Raw genomic sequence first — 26,501 nt, 5'->3', positions numbered from 1 at the left:
GAATGGGCAATATGGTTCATGTTTTACTTTTTAATAAGCTTGGTTTTAATTTAAATAACATTATCAAAATGATAAAATGTGACTGGAAAGGTCCATACTTAAGTTCTACTGTCTGATCTCTCAGAGTTGTGGTGTATCTTATTTGAATCCTGGCAAGCATTTGAATTCAGATTTAACTGGTAAAGAGTGGCTTGAAATAGAAAATGTGGTGTTTTGGGAAGCTAAAATATCAACGCCCTCTTCTTCAAAAGTGAGGGCTTTACCAGTGACGGATCCACTGGAGGCTCTGTCACATTGGCATTCTTGGCTAGACATCCGTTTTTCCTCCGTGTATATGTGTCACAGTCAGTGGTGTGTTGTGTGTTTTGATCCCATATGGCTGATCCTTCGGTGAAGCCAGTTGACGGCACCGGAAGTCGGCGTGCGCCTTCAAAATAAAATGTATTAAACCTAAATGTTTGACATAAAACGAAATAATGTAGTCATCAAAACTACTAAATTAGCCGTGGTTAATCTCACAAGTTGCAGAGGTAGTGTAAACCGTGAAACTAACACAAACAGCTAACGTAGCATTGCCATACAAACGCCCCCGTGTTCCTGTATATCTGCTTTAGTTAGCTATCTGGCTAAAGCTAACCGGACATGATATGTGTACCGTTAGCGTCCTTGTGTCTAGCTTAACAGTTTCAATCTTGTCGATAAGGAAGTTTATCTGCTGGTTTCTGGATCAAATCCCAATTTGGGGGTATGTTCACCATCTCATAAGCTATTTTGTCACTAACGTTTACTTCTCGAGGAGAGGCTGCGTGAACTAAGTGCTTCATTGGCCATTTCTCAACGCAGCGTTAGCAAACGTTGCCTTGCAGCAGAGGGCTAGCTAACATTGTGTTTTGTAATATTAGCTAGCGAAATGTATGCTGCATCGCATGAGGGGGCGAAATAGGCAGCACTCGCTAAATCAATCAGGGCAATTTGCGTCAAAGTAGTCAAGAGAGTACTGCTTGAGTTCCAGATGTAGCAATGCTAACTATGCTATCGCATGTGCAAAGTGGTCACAGCATCGTCCATTGTTCATTCACTCTTTCAGTGCTATCGCTGATGGTGTTGTCCTAACGCCATACCTGCAGTATGTCCCTGTCCAACTGTGTGAACATGGAGACCTGTGTGTGTGTAACTAGGTTACATTTAAAATGCTGATTGTATTCATTCATTAAACGAACTAATCAACGTACTAGCCCCCTGCAGCTCGTTGCTCAGCTGTTGATTCTGAACCACAGTATCATTTTAGCAATACTTATGAACTGTTTGTGTATTGCAGCTTTACCCTTCACTCTAACTTTATTAAAAAGATTGTTGATCTCCTAACAAACAGCTGAAGAAGTTGCACCACAGCGGGGGCTACAGAGGAGCTGGATACCTACTGACAGTGTGCGTGGAGGATGTCTTCACCCATATACTACAACCAAGACAGTGTTGCCCGCTTCAAGAAAAGAAAAGCTCGTTTCTCTTTCAGTGAAGTTCACATACTGTTGGATGAAGTAAGGAAGCATCGAATGGTTGTTGTGGGTATGTGTCTGGTAATAAACTGTTTACTGCATTCAGAATGATTTCATTTACCTCCTAAATGAAGAGACTGCGCTCAGAGGCAGTAGGTGATTGCACAGCAACTGTTTAATTGAAAACAAAATGCACAGAAGTAATTTAGGGATAATTGAATGGTTTGAGAATTTGTAGGTAGAGAAGAAATGAGTGCATTATAAACAGTTAAATGTGATCACGGACATAATGGCCTTTTAAAGCAGATGTTTCTGATTTTTTTCCGCCCTCCCCAAAGGCAAATTCAACCGTGGTGTGCCAACGGACATGAAGAAGCGCACATGGGCCGAGATTACTGCACGTGTCAATGAGATTGGAGAGTGCCAACGCGAGGTCATAGAAGTCATCAAGAAATGGTCCGACCTAAAGTGTGACACTAAGAGGAAAGTGGCTGCTATGCGGTCAGGGACAGTACCCAACAGAGGCCTCAACTCACGCCTTTCCAAAGACCTTAATCCAACAGAGAAAATAGTGCTCCAGATCCTGGAGATGGATGACGAAGATCAGGGCTCTGGTGACTTTGGCCCACTGGGGGATGATGATGATGTACCAGACGAGGAAGAAGAAATGGAAGAGGAGGACATGATTGGAATGCAGAGCTCCCCAAATGGCGGCTTGGATATGCCATCGATGCCTCCGCCACCTTCCTACAACATGAGCGGACTTGCGCAGTCAGGTAGCAGAGACAATCACCTGTGGTCTACATTTCATTCCAAACTTTAGTTGATTTGTGTACATAGCACTTTTAATGTTCCAACAGCTACATGTCACATTTATCTTCATTTACATTTGGCTAATGGCTCACAAATCTTCAAACTTTGCATGACTGGTTATTATTAATAGTTTAATTAAGAGCTTGAAGTGAAGTGAATGCAAATGAATTTTTCAGGGGACTCGTCGCAGCCTGCCTTCGATTTGCAATATGAAGTACCTCCAGCAGAAGGTAAGTTGCCAGATCTATTGGTGGGTTAGTAATGTTAATAACGTTAGCTGTGCCTCCTCTTTACTTACTTATTGGCCTTTTCTTTGTCTCAAGACACTGAAACTGCATTTGGAGACTCAGACGAAGACCAAAGGGATGACGTGCTTCCTTCAACTCAGACAGCAAAACCAACAGAGGATCACCAAGTTAACAACGGCAACGGCATCCAGAAACAAGGACAACCTCAGACGTCCTCTGGACCGTCGGCATCAGCAGCCACACTTCCAATGCCAGGTCAGCCTCCGCTGAGCACAAGGGACAGCATGCTACACAATGCATCGTTGAGCCTTCAGGAACAGCACGCCACCAACATCCTGCTGGAGACCGTTTCACGCTCCCTGGAGCTTCTCTCCGAGTCTGTGCAGCAGCTGGCAGAGACTCAGCAAGAGTTTGTACGTGAGTCGCTGCAGCTCCAGCGGGAGACAGTGCAGGTTCTCAGAGACTTCACAGGCGGAGCCATTGCTCTCATGCACGACAAACTGAATGGACGGCCAGCGTTATAACGGCAGTGTCAGGCGGAGATGTTTCTAAGTTGTATCACTGACTTCATACATGACCTTCAGGCGCAGGAACTTCTAAGTTCCTTGGACTTCACCTGCGGTTAATGTCATTTTGATAATACTGAACAGATATTCTGTGGTTTTATTTTAAAACTGTACTGGTAGAAATATTGTATTGATGGAATTGCTGTCTGTGTGGTTACATGAAAATGGTTTGATAAGATAACCAATATTAGCCATAAAGAAAGAGCAGAGTTTTTTTTTCTACTGAAAGTGACTTCTACTTGCATTTTTTTATTAAGCAAACACCACATTTAAAGCCTTTACAGTCTTTTAATGTTGACATGCAAAGAATGAGTCTTTGATTTTGAAAAGTCCTGAAAAGTCAGTGTGTGTGTGTGCGCGCGTGTGTCCTTTTGTTGTAGATTTCCTTTGCATCTGGAGATTATCACATGTACTGTAATGGTGAGCGGATGCCTGCACCTGACCATTATATGGTCCTTATGTCTGAGAGCTAAACAAGGTGTGTTAGATTACTTTACCTGTAGGTGAATAATATGTGATTGTCTGATTTTGTTTTGTTACGATATAAACATCGACACTTGAATTTGAAAGTTTCAGCAAGTTACTTTAAATTTGAAATAAACCCTTCATATATTTAAATGTTTCAGAATTAATTTTCCTGACTATGGGTCTGTAAAGTGCAAAGCATTCTAGTCGATGTTCGGGAGCTGCACTTTTCCATCTAACCTCACTGCAGATCATACGTTTCGAATTATCTTAAATTGGAAAATATGACCTGTTAAATGGACCGACTGTCCAACTGCACTAGTAAGAGAGAAACCATAAAACTATTTTACAGTGAAACAAAAACTAGACACAGACCTTGAGCTATAGAGTTGGATATGTTCATTTTCCCCAATAACAACAACCATGACACCTTGATGGTACCTATCTAGCCATCCATATCCATAGATGAATATGTTTGCCACCATAGAGCTTCATTATAACCACATGAACGAGTGGTATTTTCTCCATCATGATGAACATGGACATTGTAGTTGAAGTTTGAGTAGATCTCCAAATTCTTACTTAAGCATGAAAAATGTATTAATCCCGTGCTGAAAATAGTCCCTGATAATCACACAATTTCCCCTTTAAGAAACTAAATTTTTCCCAACTAGACCTAGGGTTTTCTAAAAACTACAATACCTAGCTGATTCAGTTGATGAATGAACTACACTGCCTGATCTGTGATCACTTAAACGTTTGGTGAAATCAAATTGAAGAAAATCAACAGTAGAACTCAGGGCTGTGTTTAATAGTGAAAGTAAGAGCATTTCCACACGTACAATGTGAAGGGAACTCAAGGGATTGGGACTGAACAGCTGTGTAGCCTTAAGAAAACCACTAATCAGTGAGGATAACTGGGGGAAAAAAAGGCTTCAGTTTGCTCGGGAGCATAAAGATTGGACTCTGGAGCAATGGAAGAAGGTCATGTGGTCTGATGAGTCCAGATTTACTCTGTTCCAGAGTGATGGGGGCATCAGGGTAAGAAGAGAGGCAGATGAAGTGATGCACCCATCATGCCTACTGTACAAGCCTGTGGGGGCAGTGCTATGATCTGGGGTTGCTGCAGTTGCTCAGGTCTAGGTTCAGCAACATTATGTGCCCAAAGAATGAGTTCAGCTGACTACCTGAATATACTAAATGACCAGGTTATTCTATCAATGGATTTTTTCTTCCCTGATGGCACGGGCATATTCCAAGACGACAATGCCAGGATTCATGGGGCTCAAATTGTGAAAGAGTGGTTCAAGGAGCATGAGACATAATTTTCACACATGGATTGGCCACCACAGAGTCCAGACCTTAACCCCATTGAGAATCTTTGGGATGTGCTGGAGAAGGCTTTGTGCAGTGGTCAGACTCTCCCATCATCAATACAAGATGTTGGTGAAAAATGAATGCAACACTGGATGGAAATAAATCTTGTGACATTGCAGAAGCTTATCAAAACAATGTCACAGCGAATGCGTGCTGTAATCAAAGCTAAAGGTGGTCCAATGAAATATTAGAGTGTGTGACCCTTTTTTTGGCCAGGCAGTGTATTTTATGAACGTGAAATTTTATGAAATATTGTTACCTTTTTTAGAAATGGTCAGGCTTCAGAGAGGCCACATGTTGGTCATAGTTTTATGGGATGTGTTGACTCTTAAGTGAAACAAATAATAATTACATTATGTAGTGAGCGTATGCTATTTTTGCATTATCCCACTCACACACATCTTGACGGATGGAGACACATGTTCAGGACCAGACATTAAGACAGCTTTGCAGGATGATAGAAAGTGCAGTAGGGGGCACTACTGCACAATCTGTCTGAGACACTGTGTTAGTGCGGAGCTGACTGGAGACCATAACCAGACTGTGTTTTTATATATTCTCTGTAATATTTTGCAGCAGTAATCTATATACACTCCATCTGAATATTCCAAATTGTAGTACATCTGTCATGTCAAATGTTTAGTCATGCATACTTTCATTTTTCCCCTGCTCCCCTTTATCGGGAAAGGGCATGGTCTAAGTGTCATAAATCATTCACTTAACATGTTTGAACTTGTGCTAAGAGCTTAATTTCAGAATACGCCTTCAGCGGACATAGTACATGATAAAACACAACTTGTAAAGCCTTGTACAATGTAGAGAGGGCTTCTTAATAAATCAGGAAGAACTATTCCTGTCCAGGCATCATTAGGGACATTTCTGTCCATTTGGGCAAATTGTTCCTCTGCGCTTGGCCGTCATTTTGGCTGTGTTAGTGCATGTTGCACATTTTTTTGTAACAAAGCCACTCTCTACACAAAGTCTGAAAAAAATTCTAATATGTCAACTGAACACTGTGAAAAAATGTACTGCCCTCTTGAGTAATTAAGGACAAAAATATCCACTTCCAAAAACTGCTATAGAAACTTAACTGATTAATATTTTTTTCTGCTTTCTTTGCTTAAATCTCTTAAAACACTTCAGCACTTTACAAAACTACCAAAAATTCCATAATTGTTAGGATTTTAACCCTTTAAATGCCAGTTGGATTACTTAATATCACTGTTGTTTTTATGAACAACTGACTTGATTGCATTATTAGTTATTGTGTAGCATCAGATTTAAAATTTACTATCCTCTTGTGGCCTTATCCGACAAAAATGTCCCATTGACTGCCATTATAACCACATTTTTTTTAAATCTCTCAGCCATGACACAATATAATCATTCATTCTGCCGTATTAGGGTTTGATTTATGAGAAAATGGTCAGCTTTATCATTTAACATAGTACTTAGATTGTTGGTTGAGGTCATTTCTGCTGCAGTTCTACTAGTCTTGCATATGGTGTTTGCAAATCTGCACCGAGTTATGTCTCCAAAGTAGAAAGATGCGGCCTCCTACCATTCTGTTAAATGCGTTTTAGACAATTAACAGGAAGGTCTGTTCCAAATGGATGCACTTTTAAAGCTGATAAAATAATCATATATCCACAGTTCGATACTATAACAATGAAGGCTTTGAGCTGACAGCTGTAGAGGATTGGAAAAAAAAAAATTAACAACAAACTCATGCATACGAGTCAAGACATGGGCCCCCGTTGATTTATCAGGTTGCATGTCTCCTCTTGCTTTTGACAGCACAAATGGCCCATACAAATCTATTACTTTAAGATTTTAGGGTGTTTGGATGTTGTCTATCAACTAAAAAAAACATTTTTTTCCCCCCTTTTCTCTGACAAAGGTAGGCAGGTCAATGTGACCATGAAGTCTCCAACCTTTATCATTAATATGAAGCTAAGAGATGAGCTAGCGTGATCTATGGAGCTTCATAATTTAATGTGAAAGATCCAGACACACACACGCCTGCACACACACACACACAGAGGGATAGTTTTGTCAAACTCCATTGTTCTCCTACAGCCCCTTCTGCCTCAGTTGGTTAAACAGCTGCCAGGGTTGGGCTGGCGTGCCACAACAGGGAGGGGAGGAGGGCGGGATCCAGCGGGAGTTCAACAATCTGCTAGGGTATCCTCCTATGCGGAAAGGCAGGGGGCAGCATTATTGTATCTGGCTGGGGGGCTGGGGTCCTGAATAGACAGCTGTATTCACATTGTGAGAGAGCCCTTTACCTTCAGTTCTTTACGGAGCCCTTAAACCTGAGACTTAAGCCCCTCTGAAAAGGCATTATTCACTTTGAGTGCCTATAAAACTGTATTCTACTCCATCCCAAGCCCCTCTTTCTTCTCCTCAGAATAAAATACAACTCCTTTTCTATATTAGAGTGAATGTATACACTAGATCGGTAACTGCTCTAATTCGACTACAAAATTCCTTCATAATCTCCATTTCTACGTAGTATTCCACATTAAATGCTGCACAGCGTTAAATCTAGTTCTACACCAGTAGAACAAAGATAATGATTAAAAAACAGCAGAGGATATACTTGATAATTTAGCAGTAATAGTTGCCAAAAGCCTTTATATGCTATAAATATAAGCTCCAGTCTCTCTTCTACCCTCACTCTGTAGAAATGTTGGTTGACATCTGGCAAAATAAAAAGGGGGAAAAAATCTATCCATCGATCTGCCCTTCTGCAAGCCTATATGTACGTTTCCTCCCCCTGTTTCTCCCGTTGACCCTTGTGCCCTTTCCTTTTCTTCAGTTTTCACCCCCACCTGTTCTCATTCCCTCGTTCCTCCCATCTCCCTCTTTCATCTCCCATCTGCCACTGAGGCTGCTGCAGGACAGAGTCTGGAAAGGTAGGATTGGAGGAGAGCAGATCTGCAGCTCAGCTTGAACGGGATTAAATAATTATCATGGCTCCTTTTGTGCCATGACAAAAGAGTAATTATGCATCTGCTGCTAAGCTATACCGTTCAGTTTTATTTACCACATCACAGCTTTTGTTTTGGGGGGGATTTTGTGATTCAGCAGTGACTTGATTAGTGACTCACAAACACATATTTGTTTGTTCCATATGGCAGTTTAGGCAATAATCACACTTTTTGGTTTTAGAAAGCCAACACCCAAGATGTTTGTCAGTGTATGTTTTTGTAATGACTGGTAAACAGCCAGCCTATGGGTTGTAATATTACGTTCTGACTGGATCTTGGAAGATGAATGAAGAAAGTAACAGGTTACATTGTTGAACAGATACAGATAATGGATTTTCTTGCTGTTTTGTAGAAACTGTAGCTCCCCATTATGTGGATTTTAAAGCCAAAGTGTCCAGTTCCTCTGCAAAACCAGGGAATCCTACAGGTCCTGTAGATATTGTTGCCAACTTAATCATCTGGAGAAAGTATTAAGGTTTAGAGTTAGTTTGTGGATAGAGTGGGTTATCCACAAACCAGAGGATTAGCGGTTACCTATTTGTAGAAATTGGTGACCAGTAGGTAGGAAGGCATTATAGACCGGGGCCCAAATATCTCTCTAAAAAGCCTTCAATTATTTCAAAATGCGGCAACACAAGCATTAATGGAAGTTAGCGAGAGAGATCATATTACTCAGATTTTAGCTGCTCTTCATTGGCTCCCTGTAAAATTCTAATTAAAATGTACTATCCCTCTGTAAAGACCTAGCTCCATCATGTCTCAAACCTTGTTGTACCCAATAGATCACTTCGCTCTCAAAGTGTAGGCTTGCTTGTGGATCAAAAAGGAGAATGGGAGGCAGAGCCTTCGGCTACCAGGCCCCTCTCATGTGGAACCAGCTCCCAGTTTGAGTTCAGGAGGTAGATGCTGTCTCTACTTTTAAGTTTAGACTTCAAACTTTCCTCCTTGATAAAGCTCATAGTTAGGACTGGCTCAGGTGACCCAGAACCATCCCTTAGTCATGCTGCTATAGGTCCAGGCTGCTGGGGAATGATACACTGAGCACCTGCCCTCTACGTTCTTCTCTCGCGTACTGAGCACCTATCCTGTAATTTTCTCTTTCTCTTTTTGCTATACATGCATTTGTGTGTGTGTACTGTATAACATGTTATTAGCTGTGTGCTGTGTGCCATTCATGTTGTACCAGCAAGTCTACAACTGTGCTTGTTGGCCTTGTGTCTGAAACAGACGCACTCGAGGGTGAAACAAAAAAGCAAAGTTGTAGCCACACAGCAGAACAATGGGATGATGTTCACTATAGAGCTCAGTGAAGACAAGGAGAGATTCTGTACTGATATTTATGTAGGTTCATCACTTCAAGTGACCCATTTAACGGTGTAACATTGTGTTGTCACTGCCACTTGATCCACGGTTAGTGTAAAAAGCCAGTCATAGCTGCTCCACCTTAAAGCTACAAACTGAAAGTGCTTTTCAGGTTCATTTTACAGACACTCCTGAACCCAGCCTCATTAAAAAGCCTTCAAGTCTCCAATACCAAACATGAGCACTATTATTCATCATGTGGAAATAAATAATGTGCAGTGGAAGACAGAGGGACCTGCACTATTCCCTTCCTGGTAACTGTGATATTTTCTGGTGTGCTATGGAATAATGATGGTGATAGATATGTGCTGCACTGTTGCCCACAAAGTTATTTCTTCTCCTGAAAAAATTGTGACAATGTGATTTGTTCTTGATAGATAAAGTGTATATGTTCTCATAACTTTATTGATCGATCTCTTCCAAATGTATATGATGCGTGTAGGAATAAAAAGAGGAGTGTGTCTGAAAACAAAATTATTCCAACTTAATGGGCAACCGTTTGTTTAAAAAAGACTGTTTTTTAATTAGTTTTACATGTTTAATGTGCTGTCTTTAAACTGAGGCATGTTTAAGTTATCTAATATATAGTTAGTCTCTGTTAATCTCTGTTATTTTTTTTCAGTATTTAAATACTCAGACTATCCTCATTTCCTTACAAAAGTAAGAACGGCCTTAAAAAACAAGATGTTTTGATTTTACAACCTGCTGCAAGAGGTGTCAGGGATAAGTACAGTCGTTCTCTCCATATTACTGTAAGCCAGCTGTCCTAGAAGAGTCTGGAGGAGCACTATAGGATGTAAATTGCTTTAGTAGGCACAGATGGTCTTAGGAAACGAGAACTAAATGGCCTAAAATGTTTCTGAAACTGTGATTTAAAGACCGCCGGTTAGAGGCGGTAAGGAAAGTCACAGGATACAGTATATCTGCCAGTATTATTGTTAGCCAGTGATTTGCTTCATAACGCTCCTCCATCCATCACACAGGCCTTTGATTCAACCCATGAATTTACTCAAGGAGGAGGTGGCAGGGCTGTGTGCCTTTTCTGGTACCCAATCGTGCTTCAGCATCCAGCATCTTAATGAGCTCAGCCAATCAGCCAAATGACATGCATAAATGTGCTGCATGTGCACACACACACACACAAACAGATCACCCCCAACCCACCAGACAGCCATTCCACACCTCCTATTGTCCTGAAGTCAGACAGCAGGCCAGGACTACAGAGGTGGCCGCAACAGGCAGGCCGCAATTCTCCCCGGAGGGCCCCAGCGAGTCAGATTTGCAGCAGCTCCCCCTCTCTTTCTGCAGGGTCCTTGGGGAGAAGGATCTCCAAGCTGCTGTGGGGTTGTAGATGAGGCAGATGCTGGCCACTCAAACTAATGGGAGGTCCAGAGAGAGTGGGGGGTGACATGACTCCTCTTTGGTTCCCATGCCCCGTGGCACGCTCATGTCACACTCCGGCAAGTAATACAGGCGACAGCAGCAGAGAGGGTGCACTGTCCATCTGCTCTCCTAACACAAAGACACACACATCTTCCTCCACAGAGAGATGCAACAGATACTGTAGACTGTACACACAGTGCATACATGTAAAGTGAGTCTGTGTTTCACCCAAAGGAACAGACGTGATGAATGTGTCATGTGTGGGGTGATTGTTGTAGGATGGAGATATGATATGATGTATAGTGATAGAAAAATATTGGGTTTAGTTACTAGGTTTAGTAAACAGGATATATTCATGCACGATTAAGTGCCTAGTTTAAGGAGAGTGCAGGATTCCTGAGGCCTTGGCGCCATCTCAAAGAAGATACTCTCTCCTTCCAAAGAATAGATAACATGTTTGTTGCTTGGCAGTATGACATGTACTGAAGATAATCTAGCATTATGTATAAATACTGTTTCATTTTTCTGTTCTGTGAGCTCCTCTTCCATAACCCTGTGTTGTGTGAGATTCTGTGCACTGCTTAAATAAAGATACGCTGACTTTCGAGATCCTCATTGCAAGAGTGCTGATTCCCTTTTTCACCCCACATATAGGAACAGGTGCTAATCACATTCTTTCTCTACAGTCCATGGTGCTGTAACTGCTAAAAAAATAACTTTAAAATAACACGTGCTGTGTCAAGTATTGTCATACACGTACGTTTTAACCTCAACAATATAAACAAACAATAGAAAGCAGAACAAGAGAGCACACTTCATATCATTTGCTAAAGTTACTCTCTCCTACAAGGCCAGAAAACAACAGATCTAACTACACGGTCAGATTAAACTGACTAATGAATATGATGCAAAAACAGAATGGAAATTTCACAAGAAAACAGAGATAAACAAGAAAAACCGTGTAGCCACTTCTCCTCATTTCTAGTCAGAACTCAAGTTAGGCTCCAGCAGCTTAATCTAAACATTCACATTTAACAGGCAAAGGTAAAACCAGATGAAGTAGTCCTGTAAATGCCTAGTTCAGCAGAGTAGGAGTCACTGTTTCTGCAGCCACTGTCTTGTGAAATTCACATGATTCATACTTTGATTAATATAGTTCCTGAGTTCAAACGGCCAAGTTAAAGAGGAATTGGAGACACAAGTGGTTCTTTTTCAGATTTTATGTAAAATCTTTAACAATGATTAACAATTAGCCTAAAAAGGCCTAAAATTAGGGTTTTGATGTCTGATACAAAATTTGGCTGCCTTCAGCCAATTAACTCTCAACACCACTCTTTGTCTTCAAAGAGGACAGCAAGATCCTCCTTTTGTAAGAGGATGATGTTCCTAGTTTTCCTCTTTTGGAACCTCCTTTGCAGTACTTCGCTAACTTCGTAGTTCATTGTGTAGCCTGCGTTTCCTCCCCGTATTGTCCTTGTTGTTCTGCAGGGAAGCGTGCCAAGATATACAGGGGGCCACTTCAGGCACGCGTACCCTTTTCTCATTTAAATATCAATAGCCCCCCCAGCCCCCACACACACTCACACACACACACACAAACACAGGCACACAATCCAAAATGCGCATGTTCTGTTGCGTGAAATTAATAAACATGGCTGAAACTTCATCGCGTTGCAAAGTTGAAATCTTTGACATAGTCTGTTTTTTTATGTCATTCTGCTGTTCGTGTTGCAGTTTCATCTCCACGCAGACAAACCCTGATTCGTTTATCACAAGTTTGTGACTGTGATGTGAATGACACACAGAGTTGGGACAGCTACAATACACAAGTGGTTACTCTCCTCCACATAACTGACCCTATTATAGTCAGGTATTTGTTCCTTTATTTTAAGACTCTTTTAAACAAAACTTCATCTAACATATCTGATTCTGTCTATTGTCCTAGTGGTTAAAGCAAATGACGTGTAGATAACATTTAAGGTGTGTTTACTCTTCAACACGATCTTCAGCTCAATCTGCCAGCGACAGGTGACCGACAGTCGACCATAGTTCTTCCTAAATCAATAAGGGGTTAGCGGTGTGTGTGTGTGTGCGTGTGTGTGCATATGGGTGTGTGCTGTGTGTGGCGCTGGGAGTAGACGCTTTGGGGAGACAATAGCGGGGTTTGGAGCCCCGCACGGTCGACCATGTGCCGTTGATTACCATACAGCTGTTCGCATGAAGTCCAGACAAAGGCAACATGATAGTCCCAGCCCTCCCGGACCCCCCCTCCTCACACGCGCACACACAAGCAACCCCCCGCACCATTCTTCAGGCTCAACAGCACAACAGAAGTGGTCTGAATAACCGCTAGACGCGCACAAGGTCTTATCCGGGACCTGCCCACTCTTTGTAACCACACACGCGTCAGAGCAATTATATTGTTGGATGTAAAGAAAGAAAGGCTATATGCTATTCTTCTCTGCTTCCTTCTGATATTTGTTTTGTGTGCAGGCAAACTTTAACGTGAAAAACACTTTCTAAACAGTGATCTATTGCACAAAATCCGGCTTTTTAATTGCCCTGCTTGCTTGAAGAAATACAGGAGGCCTTAAATAGACTGGCGAGTGTTGAATCAAGTGGAAAAATACCAACACAAACTCTTACTGCAAAGGTTAAATTATTTTAATGTGTTCCGATTTGAAGGGCACCTCGTTCAAACTGGTCCCAACATATCTGCAATTTCACATAATTAAAAGTTGGATCGTTTGTTGTTAAACCTTTATCAAACTATTTCCATCACATCGTTTTAGCTGATTAAGAAGTGTGCTGTGATGCCAAACATATCTGCCTTACAACAGCTTCTTATGCATATTCCTAAGAACCTCGTCCAGATGTAATGTGGGTTGTCCAAATCCCCAGGCAGGCCCCGCGTGTCAGGCTGGTCCCCTGCGGGACCTGCTGCGGCTCCACCTCTTTGCCTGTGACGCGCACCCTAAAGAGGGTATAAAACCACTCTGCGTCTTTACGCACCAGAAACCAAACAAACGGAGTACCAATAACAAGACGGAGGAGAGGTCTACCAAGAAGATTAAGGACAAACCAAACGGATCAAAGACTTCCAAGTGATGAAACTTTTTTGAGAGACTTTCCAATTCACTGCAACACTATCTTTTTGGGAATATTATTGCACACGGCGAATGAAGACATCCAGTTAGACTCGAAGAGCAAACTTTAAGAAGAAATGGCACATCTACACCTGAGATACCTCTTGGCCTTGGCCTTAGTGCACGTGGTAAGTTGGCTGACATTTTCGCTAAAATAACATATCTAATTTATCTTCACGCACTTGACACCTGACATCATTTTTCTGTCACTGCAGGTTTGCTCCTCTGGTGTGTTTGAGCTGAAGATTAATTCATTCCATACGGCGCAACACATCTGCAGAAGGCACAGGGACTGTCATATATTTTTCCGAATCTGCCTAAAACACCCCGAGGATGTGATCTCCGCAGAGCCGCCTTGCACCTTTGGCACAGGTCACACCAACGTCATTAGGGCGGACCATACCTCGATCTCTGGCAGCGCTCCCATCAGGGTGCCTTTTCACTTCAAGTGGCCGGTAAATAAAAATAAACAAAATCATATTTACTCAAAAAACGATGATGGTGCTGGCATGGTTAATTTACCATTCTGTTTATCTGCGACTTATAACTGTATAAACTCCCCACGCCTTATGCGTAACTGAAGTAACCGGACACTGAACGAGCCTTTTCTCTATTCTAGGGGACGTTTTCGTTGATTATTGAAGCCTGGAACGCCGAATCCCCGACTGAATACACAGGTAGATTGTTTCTTTCGATTGCTTTATTAAAAAACGCTTTACCCATAATGGACAAAGATAAACTTTACTCACACGCACACTTGCTATGTGTTTCTAAACTTCTGTTCCCTCTGCAGACAACCAAAACAACCTTGTGAGCCGTTTGGCGACCAGAAGGAGACTAGCCATCGGAGAAGACTGGTCCCAGGACGTGCACTTTGGAGAACAGAGCGAGCTGCGCTACTCTTACCACGTCTTCTGCGATGAGTACTATTCTGGAGACGGCTGCGCTGACTACTGCAGGCCGAGGGACGACACGCTGGGACACTACACCTGCGACGAGGAGGGCAATCGTATCTGCCTGGAGGGCTGGAAGGGAAACTACTGCTCTGAACGTAAGTGAACATTTAGAATTACTGATGCCACCGAGCAAGTCCAGTTGGATTCGATACTTTTTTCCTCATGGTGCAGTTCAGTTACGCACCTGTGGAGGGAGCAAGTAAAACTTTACTTTTCCCTATAAACAAAGTTCCAGCCGCACATGAAGCATGCACTGATGGCAGCACCTTTCTAAACAAAGTTGCAAACTGCTTAACACGGGAAAAACAACCAAAACTATTCTGCACTACGTTTTTTTTAAAAAGATATGTCAAATAAGAGTACATAATATGAACTAGAAGCAAACATAAAAAGGGTTAAATGTGAAAAGAAAATCATATAAAACACATAAAATAAATTATTTTGTGATACTGTTTTCCCAAAGGGATTGTCTTTCACAATGCAAAACTGTGTAAAGTGTTTTTACAAAACACCACATAACAGCACATTTGATTAATTTGGCATGTGGTAATAATAAAGAAATTTATACTTGAAATAAAGTTGCCAATATGACACTATGAATTAAAACATCTGTCTCAAGTTTGATAAAGGAAATGAGTTTTTATGTTACTACTATTACACTCTGGAATTATTTCAGAGCGTACAGCGAGTGTCTTTTATCTGATAGATGTCTTGCAGCGTATTCATTTTTAGTCTTTGTTTCGTGCTCCATCTGTCTATTGTTCTGTTACAAAAAGAAGAAGAGTCCTGGCCCCAGTTAGACATTCACATTTTTCAAGGTGATCTGGTTGTGTGTGTGTGTGTGTGTGTGTGTGTGTGTGTGTGTGTGTGCACGCGTGATGGGGAGGAGATAAAAGAAAGCATTTTTCTTCGGCAGTGTGCCTACCAGCTGCTTGGCTTAATACTTAACCAACAGTGAAGTCTAGAATAGGGCTGGGGTCAGACAAGGGGCCTTGTGTGTGTTTATGTGGGTGTGTGTGATGCATGAGAAGGCGTGCCCATTGTAATCACACACCCTCCCTCCCCTTTCCTCTTCAGCCATCTGCTCGGCGGACTGCAGCGAGAAGCACGGCTACTGCGAGGCCCCGGGGGGCTGTACATGTCGCATGGGCTGGCAGGGCCCCTCTTGCAATGAATGCGTCCGCTACCCAGGCTGCCTCCACGGGACGTGCAGCCAGCCGTGGCAGTGTAACTGCCAGGAGGGCTGGGGGGGCCTCTTCTGCGACCAGGACCTAAACTACTGCACCAACCACAAGCCCTGCGCCAACGGAGCAACCTGCACCAACACGGGACAGGGCAGCTACACCTGCACCTGCCGGCCCGGCTTTGGAGGCACCAACTGCGAGTTGGAAACCAATGAGTGCGACAGCAATCCTTGCAAGAATGGAGGCAGCTGCAATGTAAGAATACAAATATATTAAGTCTTTTTTTATTTTAAATGTTTACTACCGCACCATAGAAACAAAACCATCACAGATAAGACAAGATAGGATTAACTTGGTTCCATGCATGGAAATTCTAATAGCACAACAGCAGTACAAGAACAGATGCCTAGATAAGTAAGTGAAAAAAACCCAAAAACAATTCATAGATTAAACATACGCCAGCACATTGTAAAGTGTGACTATACACTGTGTTGAGACAAATATACTAAAATAAAGTCAAACTGTACTGCTTAAAATACAACTGTTGTAGAAGCTAAATCAAGGCTTCTGTCTTACAGTGAAAACACAGCAGTACAAAACACCACTCTTGGCAGTGTGCCTGACTTCTAGACTGCGAATGCAGATCTACACCAGAATTTACATAATATAAACTGTTTCTAGATCTGTCTTCTTTAACAGGAAGTTTTTTTTCTCCCTCCCTCAGGACTTGGAGAATGACTACTCATGCACCTGCCCACAGGGATTCTATGGGAAGAACTGCGAGATCATTGCCATGACATGCGCAGATGGTCCCTGCTTCAACGGCGGCACCTGTGTTGAGACGATGACCGGAGGCTACACCTGCCGCTGCCCTCCCAGTTACACTGGCTCCAACTGCGAGAAGAAGCTGGACCGCTGCAGCAACAGGCCCTGTCTGAACGGTGAGTGGTCAGGCGAGGCCTCTCCTCTGGCGACATCTTGTGGTTGAAAAGCGAACCTACAGTTTCTAGACTTTCCTTTAGTGACTGTGTTATTGTCAGCACTCTTGGATGGATGCACTTCCAACAAATATAATCCAATTAACACTCTGTCTTTAAACGGCTGGCCACCCCTGGCTTATTGGATGCTAAACAGAGTGTTTCTCTCTTCTGCAGGTGGTGAATGTCTGGACCTCGGCCAGAGCATCTTGTGCCGTTGTCAGGCCGGCTTCACGGGTGCCAACTGCCAGGTCAACATTGACGACTGCGCCTCGAGTCCCTGCCAAAACGCTGGGACCTGCCAAGATGGTGTGAATGACTACACCTGCTCCTGCACCTTAGGCTACACTGGCAAGAACTGCAGTGTGCGTTCAGATGCCTGCGGCGCCCGTCCGTGTCAGAACGGTGGCACTTGCTTCACCCACTTCACTGGGCCGGTATGTCAGTGTCCTAAGGGCTTCATGGGTCCCAGTTGTGAGTTCACTCTTCAGCCCAGTTTCAAGCCCGCTTTGCGCCAAACCTCTCAGCCCTCCTCCACCACCCTCACCATCTCGTGCATGCTGGCCGTCCTGGTGCTGGTTTTGGTGGCAGGCATTCTCTTCCTGAGGAGGAGGAGGAGGATGCAGGGAAGGAAGCAGCTGAGCGACGTCGCAGTTTATAACGACTTGGACACGATCAACAACCTGGGAGGAAGCGAGAGAGATGCCTTCCTTGTTCCAAACGGCCTTTTCAAGATCAGCAACAGCACGGCTCGCCTCAGCCTCTCCCTCTGCCCGGACGGCAGATCCGGGTACAGACACAGCCAAGTGGAGAGCAGCTTGGCCAGAGGAGAACGTCAGGATTTTATGTGGAGGGACGAGGCCGGCCTCGGCTCTGCAGCTGGAATGAGATAAAAACCAGAAGAAAACAAGGATGTTCAAACAGGGGAAAAATATATTAGCACTTGTTGCTCCTCTGTCTTCATGCACAGTGAAAACAGGAGCAAATCCATGAGTTGAAAACCACTCATGCACGCGCTGGAAAACGTTAAAAATGTAAATGTAAATGTAAAAAGCAAAATTCTGACAAATGAACAGTTCTGATGAAGATGATTTACAAAGATTATTGAGAATAGAGTACTGTATATGGGGCAAAGCTCTTCCATTTTTAAGACCCAAAGAGACAAATAATGATCCAGTGTTCATAGGACCTACAACGCCAACCAAATACACCAAGATACAATACTCTGACCACCTTTGGAAAACCTGCCCAAAAATATGTTTTACTGGGTTATTGTCTTTAATATCTTCATTTTGTTTCTTCTTTTTTGTTTTAAACACAGAATTTTGTTTTGCTTTTCAATCTTCCTTTGCCATTATTTCCTTATTGTGCGTACCATCATTTTTATTCTTTATATTATTATTTATTTATTTGAAAACCTGTGTTTATAGCTTCACTCTGATTGTCACAGATGTAGAGATATATTTATATGATGCTGAATGAAGACCGACGCTTGATGTTGTATCTGGACGTTTGAAGGGCTGTGTTAAATATCCCAAAGATAAAATGTGCAGGGATATAAGAAAACATGTGCTTTATGGCACAAGGTCAGCCATTACTGTAATTTATATATATATATGATATACTACTGATCACATTGCTCTTTTTACGTGCCATTTTATGTTCATGCCAAAGTTTGTGTTGTATTACATGTTTCCATTCCTATTATTTAAGTTCCTCATGTTGTGGTTGTGATGTGAAATAAAATATCTGCTTTGATGCAATTCTGGATTCAGTTTTATTCCAAAGACCTGAACCCTGGTTTTAAATGTCAGATGTCAGATTTTGCATGGTGTACTGACAGTTAATCATGTGTACAATTTAATTTTTTTTTATATAATTTTACATTATAAGTGTTTAATCCACCAATCATTCAACTTACACTTAGTCTTAGGCAGACTTTATTAATCCAAAAGGGAAATATCTTGGTCACAGTAGCTTAGACATAAAAAACACTCTTGAGATCCACAAGTAAAGATAAAGTAAAATAAAATAAAATAGGATAAGCAAAATTGTACAAAATTAGCATATGAACAGATGTACAAGAAATAGAGACAGACATGAATATATATTATGTACATAGTAAACCACAAAGATCTTCAATTACAGTCATATACACTGTTCAGCATGTAGCAGGCAAGTGATTGCTGCTGCACTGCAGTGTGATGAGAGAGAGAGGGGGGGTGTGGTGTAGCAGAGAGGTGAGTTAATTGTAGACACCTGTGAGCTGTGTGAGGACAATGGAAATCAGGAGGGAGTGTGGCAGAGGGTAAAATGCAGTGCAAAATATCCAAAAAAAGTTCATAGGAAACCAGAGTGGGTGAAGTAATCGACCTTGAAAATCTGGAAACTTACGTGGAGCTCTGAAATCCAAAAGCAGTAACAAAGAAATCTGAATGCGGGGCCCTGAACTCTTCTGCCAGGACTGCCCAGGCTAAGGATTATTAACCTCCTGTTCCTGACAACATCTCTTTCCAAAGTCTTCCATTATCCTCTCTTTCTTTTTATCCTACACTTTTTCTTTATCAAAACCCCTTACCTTCTTTTGATATATAATATTACATATCCGCATTGAACTTTGGGTTGGTTATTTTGGTTTGGACTTGGGAATATTTTATTTGGTTTTGCAAGAACTTTGGAAAGGGGACATTTGATTGAAGGACTGGGTGCATTTTGGAACTCTTAATTTTGATTTTGCTTGAACAACTGGGGGGGGGGGGGACTTTGGACCTATGGTCTCTGGATATTGAAATTGTTTTGTTTATACTGTTGGGCATTTCGTTTTTCTTATTGACTAATCATATGAAGAAATTTTGAGAAGGCTTTTTTTGTTGTTTGTTTTTGTGGTTACCCTGACACTTAGTTAATGAAAATATAAAAAGTGGTACCTAACTGATTTTGGCCTTCATTCATTTTTGTAGCGAGATTGTTATTTCCTTTAGGCCTTAAATCTAATTTTCTCTACCCTGAGATTTTAAATGATAGACTTGGTTGTCTGTCTGGCGCCCAATTAAATTTATATACCTACATATTTTTGGCCTTTAGTTACGCTACAAGCCACTGACAGAAGTAAATAACATTGACCATCTTGTGACAACACAATGTTCTACTGGGAAACCTTTGGACCTGGCATTCATATGGATGTTACTAAGACATGTACCACCCACCTAGACCAGACCCATAGCAATGACACACCTTGATGGCAGTGGCCATCTCCAGTAGGATGCAGCCTGACACAGGCACACACGCAAAAACAGTTTAGAAACAACTAAAAAAAATCATGAAAAACAGCACAAGGTGTTGACCTGGCTTCCAAATTCCCTAGATCCCAGTCTGATCAAGTACCTGTGGGATGATCCACAGGATTTACTTAAAAACACTGAAACAACAAACAGCTGTAGCTGTGTTTGGACTGTGTGAACTTTGAGAATAAGAGTAAGAGACTTTTTCCTGTATAGGACTAATTTTGTGTCAGATAGGTAGTAGACAATAAAAGCATGGGGACAACAAAAAAATAAAGTATGGTGTGATTGCAGACATGTAAATACTTTGGCAGTATTTAGATACCATGTAAATAAACAATCCAGTAGAGAGAAAAAAAAGCAATCTGTGCAGCCGTCTGTTCCGTCGTCGCCTCCCAGCGCTCCTCTCTCCTCCTTGCGCCTCTGACAGAGAACCAGTCTGTCCACTCCACAGTAGACATGGCAGCCGATCGGACCGAGACGCCGCTTGAAGACAGCGACGCGGTCCATTCATCAGCTTTTGGGTCTCTTCAGGACTCCGGGTGTAATATACCGAAGAGGCATGCCCGGGTTACCGTGAAGTACAACAGGAAGGAGCTGCAGAGGCGGCTCGACGTAGAGAAGTGGATCGACGAGAGCCTGGACCGACTCTACTCGGGTCAGGTGGGTGGATGTGTCCCAGGACCAGATAAGCCTTATCTGCTTTTTAAAATATTCCATCTTATAATAAACTGTGTGTCTATTGAAATAATCTCAAAAACTTAATAAATAAATAAAGCCTCCCACAAATCAAATTAGCTACACAAGGATATGTGATATGTGCGTTGAAAAGTATTACATGTTGCTAAGAATGTGGTATCAAGTCACTGAGGCTCACCTCCATACCTCCACTGATCTATGAGGTGTTTAGCTGAGGACAGCCTGGTTTTCCTTACAAGGCCAATCATCATGTAGATGTGAGGTCCCCTGCTGTCCCCTTCTCACAGATCTCTATCTGTGTTTGGGCTTTCTGCCTTACATGGGCAGCATGGAACTGAGAAAAGGGTGAGTGATGAGAAAAGGAAGAGGGGTTGAGGAGGGAAAATGCTGCTGTGTGTCCCAGGAGGAGGTAAACACTGTGCATCTGGCTGCTGATGCAGCCGACGGGAGGTTAGGAGGAGATGCAGGGATAGGGGAGAATTTTTCCTGACATAAAGGGCTGGAGTTATGTTGTGAAAGTCAAGTTTTTTGATTATAAGAAAACAGATTCGGATGATTACATCATTAAGGCGGCTCTGCAGAGGAAAATGACCAAACAAGATCAAGCTTTTGCTCCAACCCAGAGGCATATTCACATGAACCTCACATCCAAAACATTAATTTCATGTTATAGTAAAGGGGCAGAACGGTCAATTTAGTCAGATTAGTTATTGTAAAATGGCTTTTGATGATTACACAACATACATCATTATGTTACATCAAGTTATGTCACACACAAGACCAAAGTTATTTTATTTTTATATGCATGAGAAGGACTCATCTATAGTGTATAAAGATGGACTTGGTGAGCTGTAGAATTGCAGTCCTCAATGTGTCATGGTCCTAATCAAATAGGCGATGCAATGCATTGCGGTTCAGTGGTGTGTGGATGTGTGGGTGGACCGTCCCTTCACTCAGCTGGAACAATGGTGGTTTGTTCAAACACAACAGCCACTGTTTCAGTATTATGTGAACATTGTAACTATTTAGCCCCCACAGCATAAATGAGCAACTGATGGTCGCTAAACTTGTAATTTTAGCTGTAATGTGTGCAGCAAAACTAGCCAAGTTGAAAAAATTTGGATGTTGGCCCACCGTTTTGGTCCAGACGGACCTTTCTCTCCAATTTTTGTCAATAATGTGGGGACATTCATGGTCCCCACAGAGTGAATTTTACTGAATTTGGTGTTTTGTTTTATGTTTTTTATTTCAGGTTTTCATTATTGTCAATTATCAGATGGATTCCTGTGTAATGTTTTGCACACATCATAGGTCCCACAGGATAACTGCAATCACCAAGATACACTGATTTTCTTTTAGAGGCTGCACATGGTCAACATTATACCTAATCATGTGCAGCATGTTAGCATTGTCTTTGCATTAGCATTTAGCTAAAGCGCAGCCTGGCTGAGTAGAGTCTCAAACTCCTGTTATGTAAATAAAATGAACCATTTAACACTTGAAATATTACTGTAAATATAAAGAATTTATATCTACTGTGATTCATAGCTATGAATATATTATATATGACAATGAAGCAACATGTGACACGGAGAACATCTAGAATTTTCCATTACATCGACGTACCAATGTAGCAGTAAAGTACGTCTCCATGTTTGAATATTGTTTTAGTTAAACTGGAATGTGGGAGCTGTTTGAAGAAGAGTCAAAGGGAAGAGCAACGTTCAAGAGGTTAAACCAGATAATGAAAGCATCCTGAAAGTGATTGCGTCTTTTCCAGTAACTCATTAAAACTATGTGAGTGTGTGTTTTTATCACTGTGTGTCCCTGTGTGTTGACTCTAGGAGAGTGACATGCCAGAGGAGGTGAACATTGATGATTTGATCGACCTGCCGAATGATGACGAGCGAGTCAGAAAGTTACAGGTATAGCGTGACGTGTCACATTCCTTAGCGCTTTGATTGACGGAGTTGTAGGTTTTGTTGTTAATGACAGAACACTGGAGGGAAACCTGGGATCATGTGGCTGGTCTCTTACAACATTATCCCTCCTTTTTTTTTTTAAACAGGAGCTTCTTCAAAAGTGCAGTAACAGTACAGAGGTATGTTTTATCTCCCCAATCAACTGTTTAATTGTGGTGATTGCTTTATTACATATGCAAATGTATACCTTAGTTCAACTGAAGCAGCAGCAGCATCATCCCACAGCCCCTCCGCTCGCCTCAACAATGGCTTTCTGTGTTCTCTGGTCTTATTCCTTCCAGTTCAATGCTGAAACAATGAGTCTTTCTGGACTCGCACGTTGGCCTCGCAGTGCCCTGGTCATAAATGCAAACACAGGCAAATGAGCAGGGACGGTCAGTGTAGCTGCTGCTCCCATAGCTCATACTTAATTCATGAGACTCCGATGTGGAACGTCATTTAAAGACAGTATTGCATTTTTCAGGTTTGTCTTAAAAGAATCAAGCACCTGATCGACACTGAAGCATTCATTCATCCTCATCCTCATACTGACAAACAGTGCCTTTCTAACACGTTTCCTGTGATGGTGTAATCCATAGCCCTTGCTCTGTGCTGAATCGATTCCAAAGTTTATCTTGAGCTAACAGGTAGTCAGTCAAATGAAGAGGTCACATTTTTAGACTTTGGTTTCTGTGCTGGACACTTTTGGTTTGATACAAACACACAGGCGATACTCTTCTTAATTGTCAATATGAACAGGTGGAGTAATTGCAGCAAGCATAACCTGTTTAAATGTACACGTGGCTACATGTGGTGACTGAACAGGTTTCTAGAAATTATGCTGCACCATGCCACGTAGGTTTGTATATAAATGCACAAACAGACTCATGTAAAGCAGATTCAGATTTTACATAAAAACAACAAGCAGTGTAGAAATGAACCAAATGTCATATTCAAAAGTTGTTTTGTTTCATATTGTATGTCCATCCTAATCACATTCCGACTTATTTTTTTATCATCTTATCAAATTGACTTTATGAGCAGCACACTTAAACCAAAAAAAAGTTTAAACTTCCACCATGGGGGGGAGGGGGGGGGGGGGGGGGGGGGGGGGGGGGGCTTGAGGTCATCCTCCCGGGACCCTGCTGCTTTTCAAGGCATTCTTCCATCTATGGACATGTGAACACAGACAACACTCAGACAAGATTGGCTGGGAAATAACTAAACACCACATCTATTTGGCACTACATTTTTTTTCATAATGACCGAGGCTGTTTGTTTTTAATGGTCCGATAAGGACTGTTTGCTTGGACTTGGAAGAAAAATGGTAGAATGCTTATCCGGATAATTGTCACAAGGCTGAGCAGGGAGTAGGGGAGGATCCGCATGGCAGACAGAGGAGTAGGAAACAAGAGCAGGAAATAAAATAACTTTAATGAATCTTATTAACAAATAACCACTGCTCTTGCAAGCAGGGATTTCCAAAATGAAGAGCCCAACAAAATAAGCAATATAAGGGAGAAATTAAATCAGTGAAGAATCCTAAAAGAACAGGCCAAGGCACACAAAATCCGGGAGACACAATTAGAAAACAGTAAAGAAACAGGAAAAACATCCAGCAAGAACACGGGCGAACAGAGAAGGGACAAAAGGTGAGACAGGACTATATATACACATGATAATGAGGAGAGAAGCACAAAGCCAAAAGATACAAGGCAAGACAAGTGAGTGTAATCACAGGGTTGGAAAATACAACAAAATGCAAAGAGAAAACCTAATAAAACACAAAATAAAAGGAAACTGAACGCAACAAAAGGTAACAAATTCAGTACCATGACAATAATTGTTTAACAGTGACTCTAATCACTTCCAGAAGTTTCTACATAAAAAAATCTTTCAGTATGAGGCAGCGAAAGAATAGAACGACCAAAAATAGCTATAATCTCAGACAACTGTTTGGTTTAGCCGGACAAAAAAAATAAAAATAAAGTAGGAATATGTTCATTTGGGCATAAAGGAATAATAGTGGCAATTTTTAAATATATTAATGACTGTTGAACCACTAATAACAATAGAACTGGACCAAATATAGCGGCTGTGCAGTTTATTCATAATGATGATAATTTTTATGGAGTAGAAATTTGATCAATTATAACATTTAAAGTCAGTTTACACTAAAATAAAGATTCTACGAAATGTTGATATAGTGTTTCTCTACAACTTAAAACTTACAGTATACCATAAATTGGGGTTTTTCCTCAGTTGGTGTTTCTGATATGAGAAAAGGAAGAAGTATGAAAACAGCATCATTAACCATAACAGCAAAAAGATGTGTTTAAGGATGTGTTGTTCTCACCAATGTATCCCATGAAAGAGCAAAACGTATTTACCCCTTTTTTCTATTGTTTTTTTTTTTTTTTTTTATATACCTTCTCTTTGGGGGCTTTAGCTTTCAGCCCAGGACTTGTCCTTTAATGTGCAAATGTCAATTACAATGCGGTTACTGAACTTTGGGAATCAGTGACATTGGTTGCTGCTTGTTCCTCCTTAGACCTTCATCAGACAGCTGGTGGCAAAGCTGGTGGGACTTCATAAGCAGGAAGAGCTGCAGAGCGAAGGCATCGAGCATCCAGTCATCTGCCACAGCCATTACCGCCATGAGCCCTACCAGTTCAACAACCCGCAGCCCCACCAACACTTCCAGCACACCAAGGGCCAAAACCAGACCCTCTGATGGCCCCGTCCTCTAACCTTACGCACAAACTGTTTGTCTTGATCATAAATTGTCAGTTATGTTGGACTATGGAAGGAAATAATCAATGAAGAATTAAAAATACTGTAAAACCACTCTCATATCTGTCCAATGTGAAGCTACAGTCAGAAAGTGAAACAGCTATCCGGGCTTTACTCAGACGGCACAATATCTCCCTGCCAAAACAATATTGAAAGTATGTTCACAGAAGTACAGCTCATGTGATGCTCACTGATAAAACTTATGGATTCTCCACTGGCTGTCTGACAAACTTGGAAGGGCACGAAACTAGTGCAAGATGTCACTGCTACTGGCTGAGAAATATCCTGGTAACCCACCATTAAACCGCTTTAGTTTTTGTACAGATCAAACAAAGGTGATATGCACTGATCAGCCAAAACATTAAAACATGTGAAGGGAATAGCATTAATAATCTTGTAGCAATGCAATGCTCTGCTAAGGAAACTGGTCCTGGTATTCATGTAGATGTTTTTTAGACACACGTATCGCCCACCTAAACATTGTTGCTGATCTGGCATCACACCCCATAGCAACGACACTCCTTAATGTCAGCAGCCATCCCCAACAGGAAAATGTGGCTTTTACACCAAACAATTAAGAACAACTCAAAAAACATGAAAAATGTGGACTGGGCTTCCAAACTCCCTATACCCCAAACTGATCATGTATCTGTGGGGTGCTCTGGAACAAGCCCGAGCCATGGGTCCCAAAGACTCCCCTACCAACATACTGGACACCCTCAAAAGGCCTGTGTCTATTTCACGATGCACCTAAACTTTGTGGGAGGCAAAAGGGAGAATTAAACAATATCAGACACGTGG

General features: G+C 41.8%; 3 protein-coding genes across 4 annotated transcripts; all 3 read left to right on the top strand.

Annotated features, from left to right (window-relative positions):
- Positions 1–649: 649 nt before the first annotated feature.
- LOC311503069 (uncharacterized protein) lies at positions 650–3,728 on the top strand. Of its 2 annotated transcripts, XM_084565584.1 has the most exons (5): positions 650–745; positions 1,373–1,566; positions 1,835–2,272; positions 2,486–2,539; positions 2,633–3,728. In XM_084565584.1, the coding sequence occupies exons 2-5, from the start codon at positions 1,440–1,442 to the stop codon at positions 3,079–3,081; spliced, it is 1,068 nt and encodes a 355-aa protein (XP_084421710.1). In that variant the 5' UTR covers positions 650–745; positions 1,373–1,439; the 3' UTR covers positions 3,082–3,728. The 2 variants fall into 2 exon arrangements, with proteins under 2 accessions (XP_084421710.1, XP_084421711.1); XM_084565585.1 differs by lacking the exon at positions 650–745 and having other exon boundaries at positions 1,497–1,538.
- Positions 3,729–13,614: 9,886 nt separating this feature from the next.
- dlb (deltaB) lies at positions 13,615–18,705 on the top strand. The gene is made up of 7 exons (XM_084565545.1): positions 13,615–13,977; positions 14,065–14,304; positions 14,469–14,526; positions 14,643–14,900; positions 15,883–16,244; positions 16,714–16,930; positions 17,144–18,705. Exons 1-7 carry the CDS (start codon positions 13,927–13,929, stop codon positions 17,857–17,859), a joined length of 1,902 nt encoding a protein of 633 aa, XP_084421671.1. The 5' UTR covers positions 13,615–13,926; the 3' UTR covers positions 17,860–18,705.
- A 1,663-nt stretch (positions 18,706–20,368) lies between these two features.
- On the top strand, positions 20,369–25,738 carry ppp1r14aa (protein phosphatase 1, regulatory (inhibitor) subunit 14Aa). The gene is made up of 4 exons (XM_084565449.1): positions 20,369–20,910; positions 22,791–22,871; positions 23,015–23,047; positions 25,459–25,738. Exons 1-4 carry the CDS (start codon positions 20,707–20,709, stop codon positions 25,639–25,641), a joined length of 501 nt encoding a protein of 166 aa, XP_084421575.1. The 5' UTR covers positions 20,369–20,706; the 3' UTR covers positions 25,642–25,738.
- The last annotated feature ends 763 nt before the right edge of the window (positions 25,739–26,501 follow it).

This window comes from Chelon labrosus, assembly GCF_963514085.1.
Source record: "Chelon labrosus genome assembly, chromosome: 17".
NCBI classification, from domain to species: Eukaryota; Metazoa; Chordata; class Actinopteri; order Mugiliformes; family Mugilidae; genus Chelon; species Chelon labrosus.
The sequence above is the reverse complement of the archived record's forward strand: the minus strand, read 5'-3'. Positions and strand labels throughout refer to the sequence as shown.

What these genes read in the sequence shown, in the direction of transcription:
- dlb (XM_084565545.1), top strand. Translation starts at nt 13,927, where the DNA reads ATGGCACATCTACACCTGAGATACCTCTTGGCCTTGGCCTTAGTGCAC. An exon ending in CCTTGGCCTTAGTGCACGTG is followed by an intron (nt 13,978 to 14,064) that starts GTAAGTTGGCTG and finishes CTGTCACTGCAG; the next exon opens with GTTTGCTCCTCTGGTGTGTT. An exon ending in CAACAGGCCCTGTCTGAACG is followed by an intron (nt 16,931 to 17,143) that starts GTGAGTGGTCAG and finishes TCTCTTCTGCAG; the next exon opens with GTGGTGAATGTCTGGACCTC.
- LOC311503069 (XM_084565584.1), top strand. Translation starts at nt 1,440, where the DNA reads ATGTCTTCACCCATATACTACAACCAAGACAGTGTTGCCCGCTTCAAG. An exon ending in GCATCGAATGGTTGTTGTGG is followed by an intron (nt 1,567 to 1,834) that starts GTATGTGTCTGG and finishes CCCTCCCCAAAG; the next exon opens with GCAAATTCAACCGTGGTGTG. An exon ending in TGAAGTACCTCCAGCAGAAG is followed by an intron (nt 2,540 to 2,632) that starts GTAAGTTGCCAG and finishes CTTTGTCTCAAG; the next exon opens with ACACTGAAACTGCATTTGGA.
- ppp1r14aa (XM_084565449.1), top strand. Translation starts at nt 20,707, where the DNA reads ATGGCAGCCGATCGGACCGAGACGCCGCTTGAAGACAGCGACGCGGTC. An exon ending in ACCGACTCTACTCGGGTCAG is followed by an intron (nt 20,911 to 22,790) that starts GTGGGTGGATGT and finishes TGTTGACTCTAG; the next exon opens with GAGAGTGACATGCCAGAGGA. An exon ending in AGTGCAGTAACAGTACAGAG is followed by an intron (nt 23,048 to 25,458) that starts GTATGTTTTATC and finishes GTTCCTCCTTAG; the next exon opens with ACCTTCATCAGACAGCTGGT.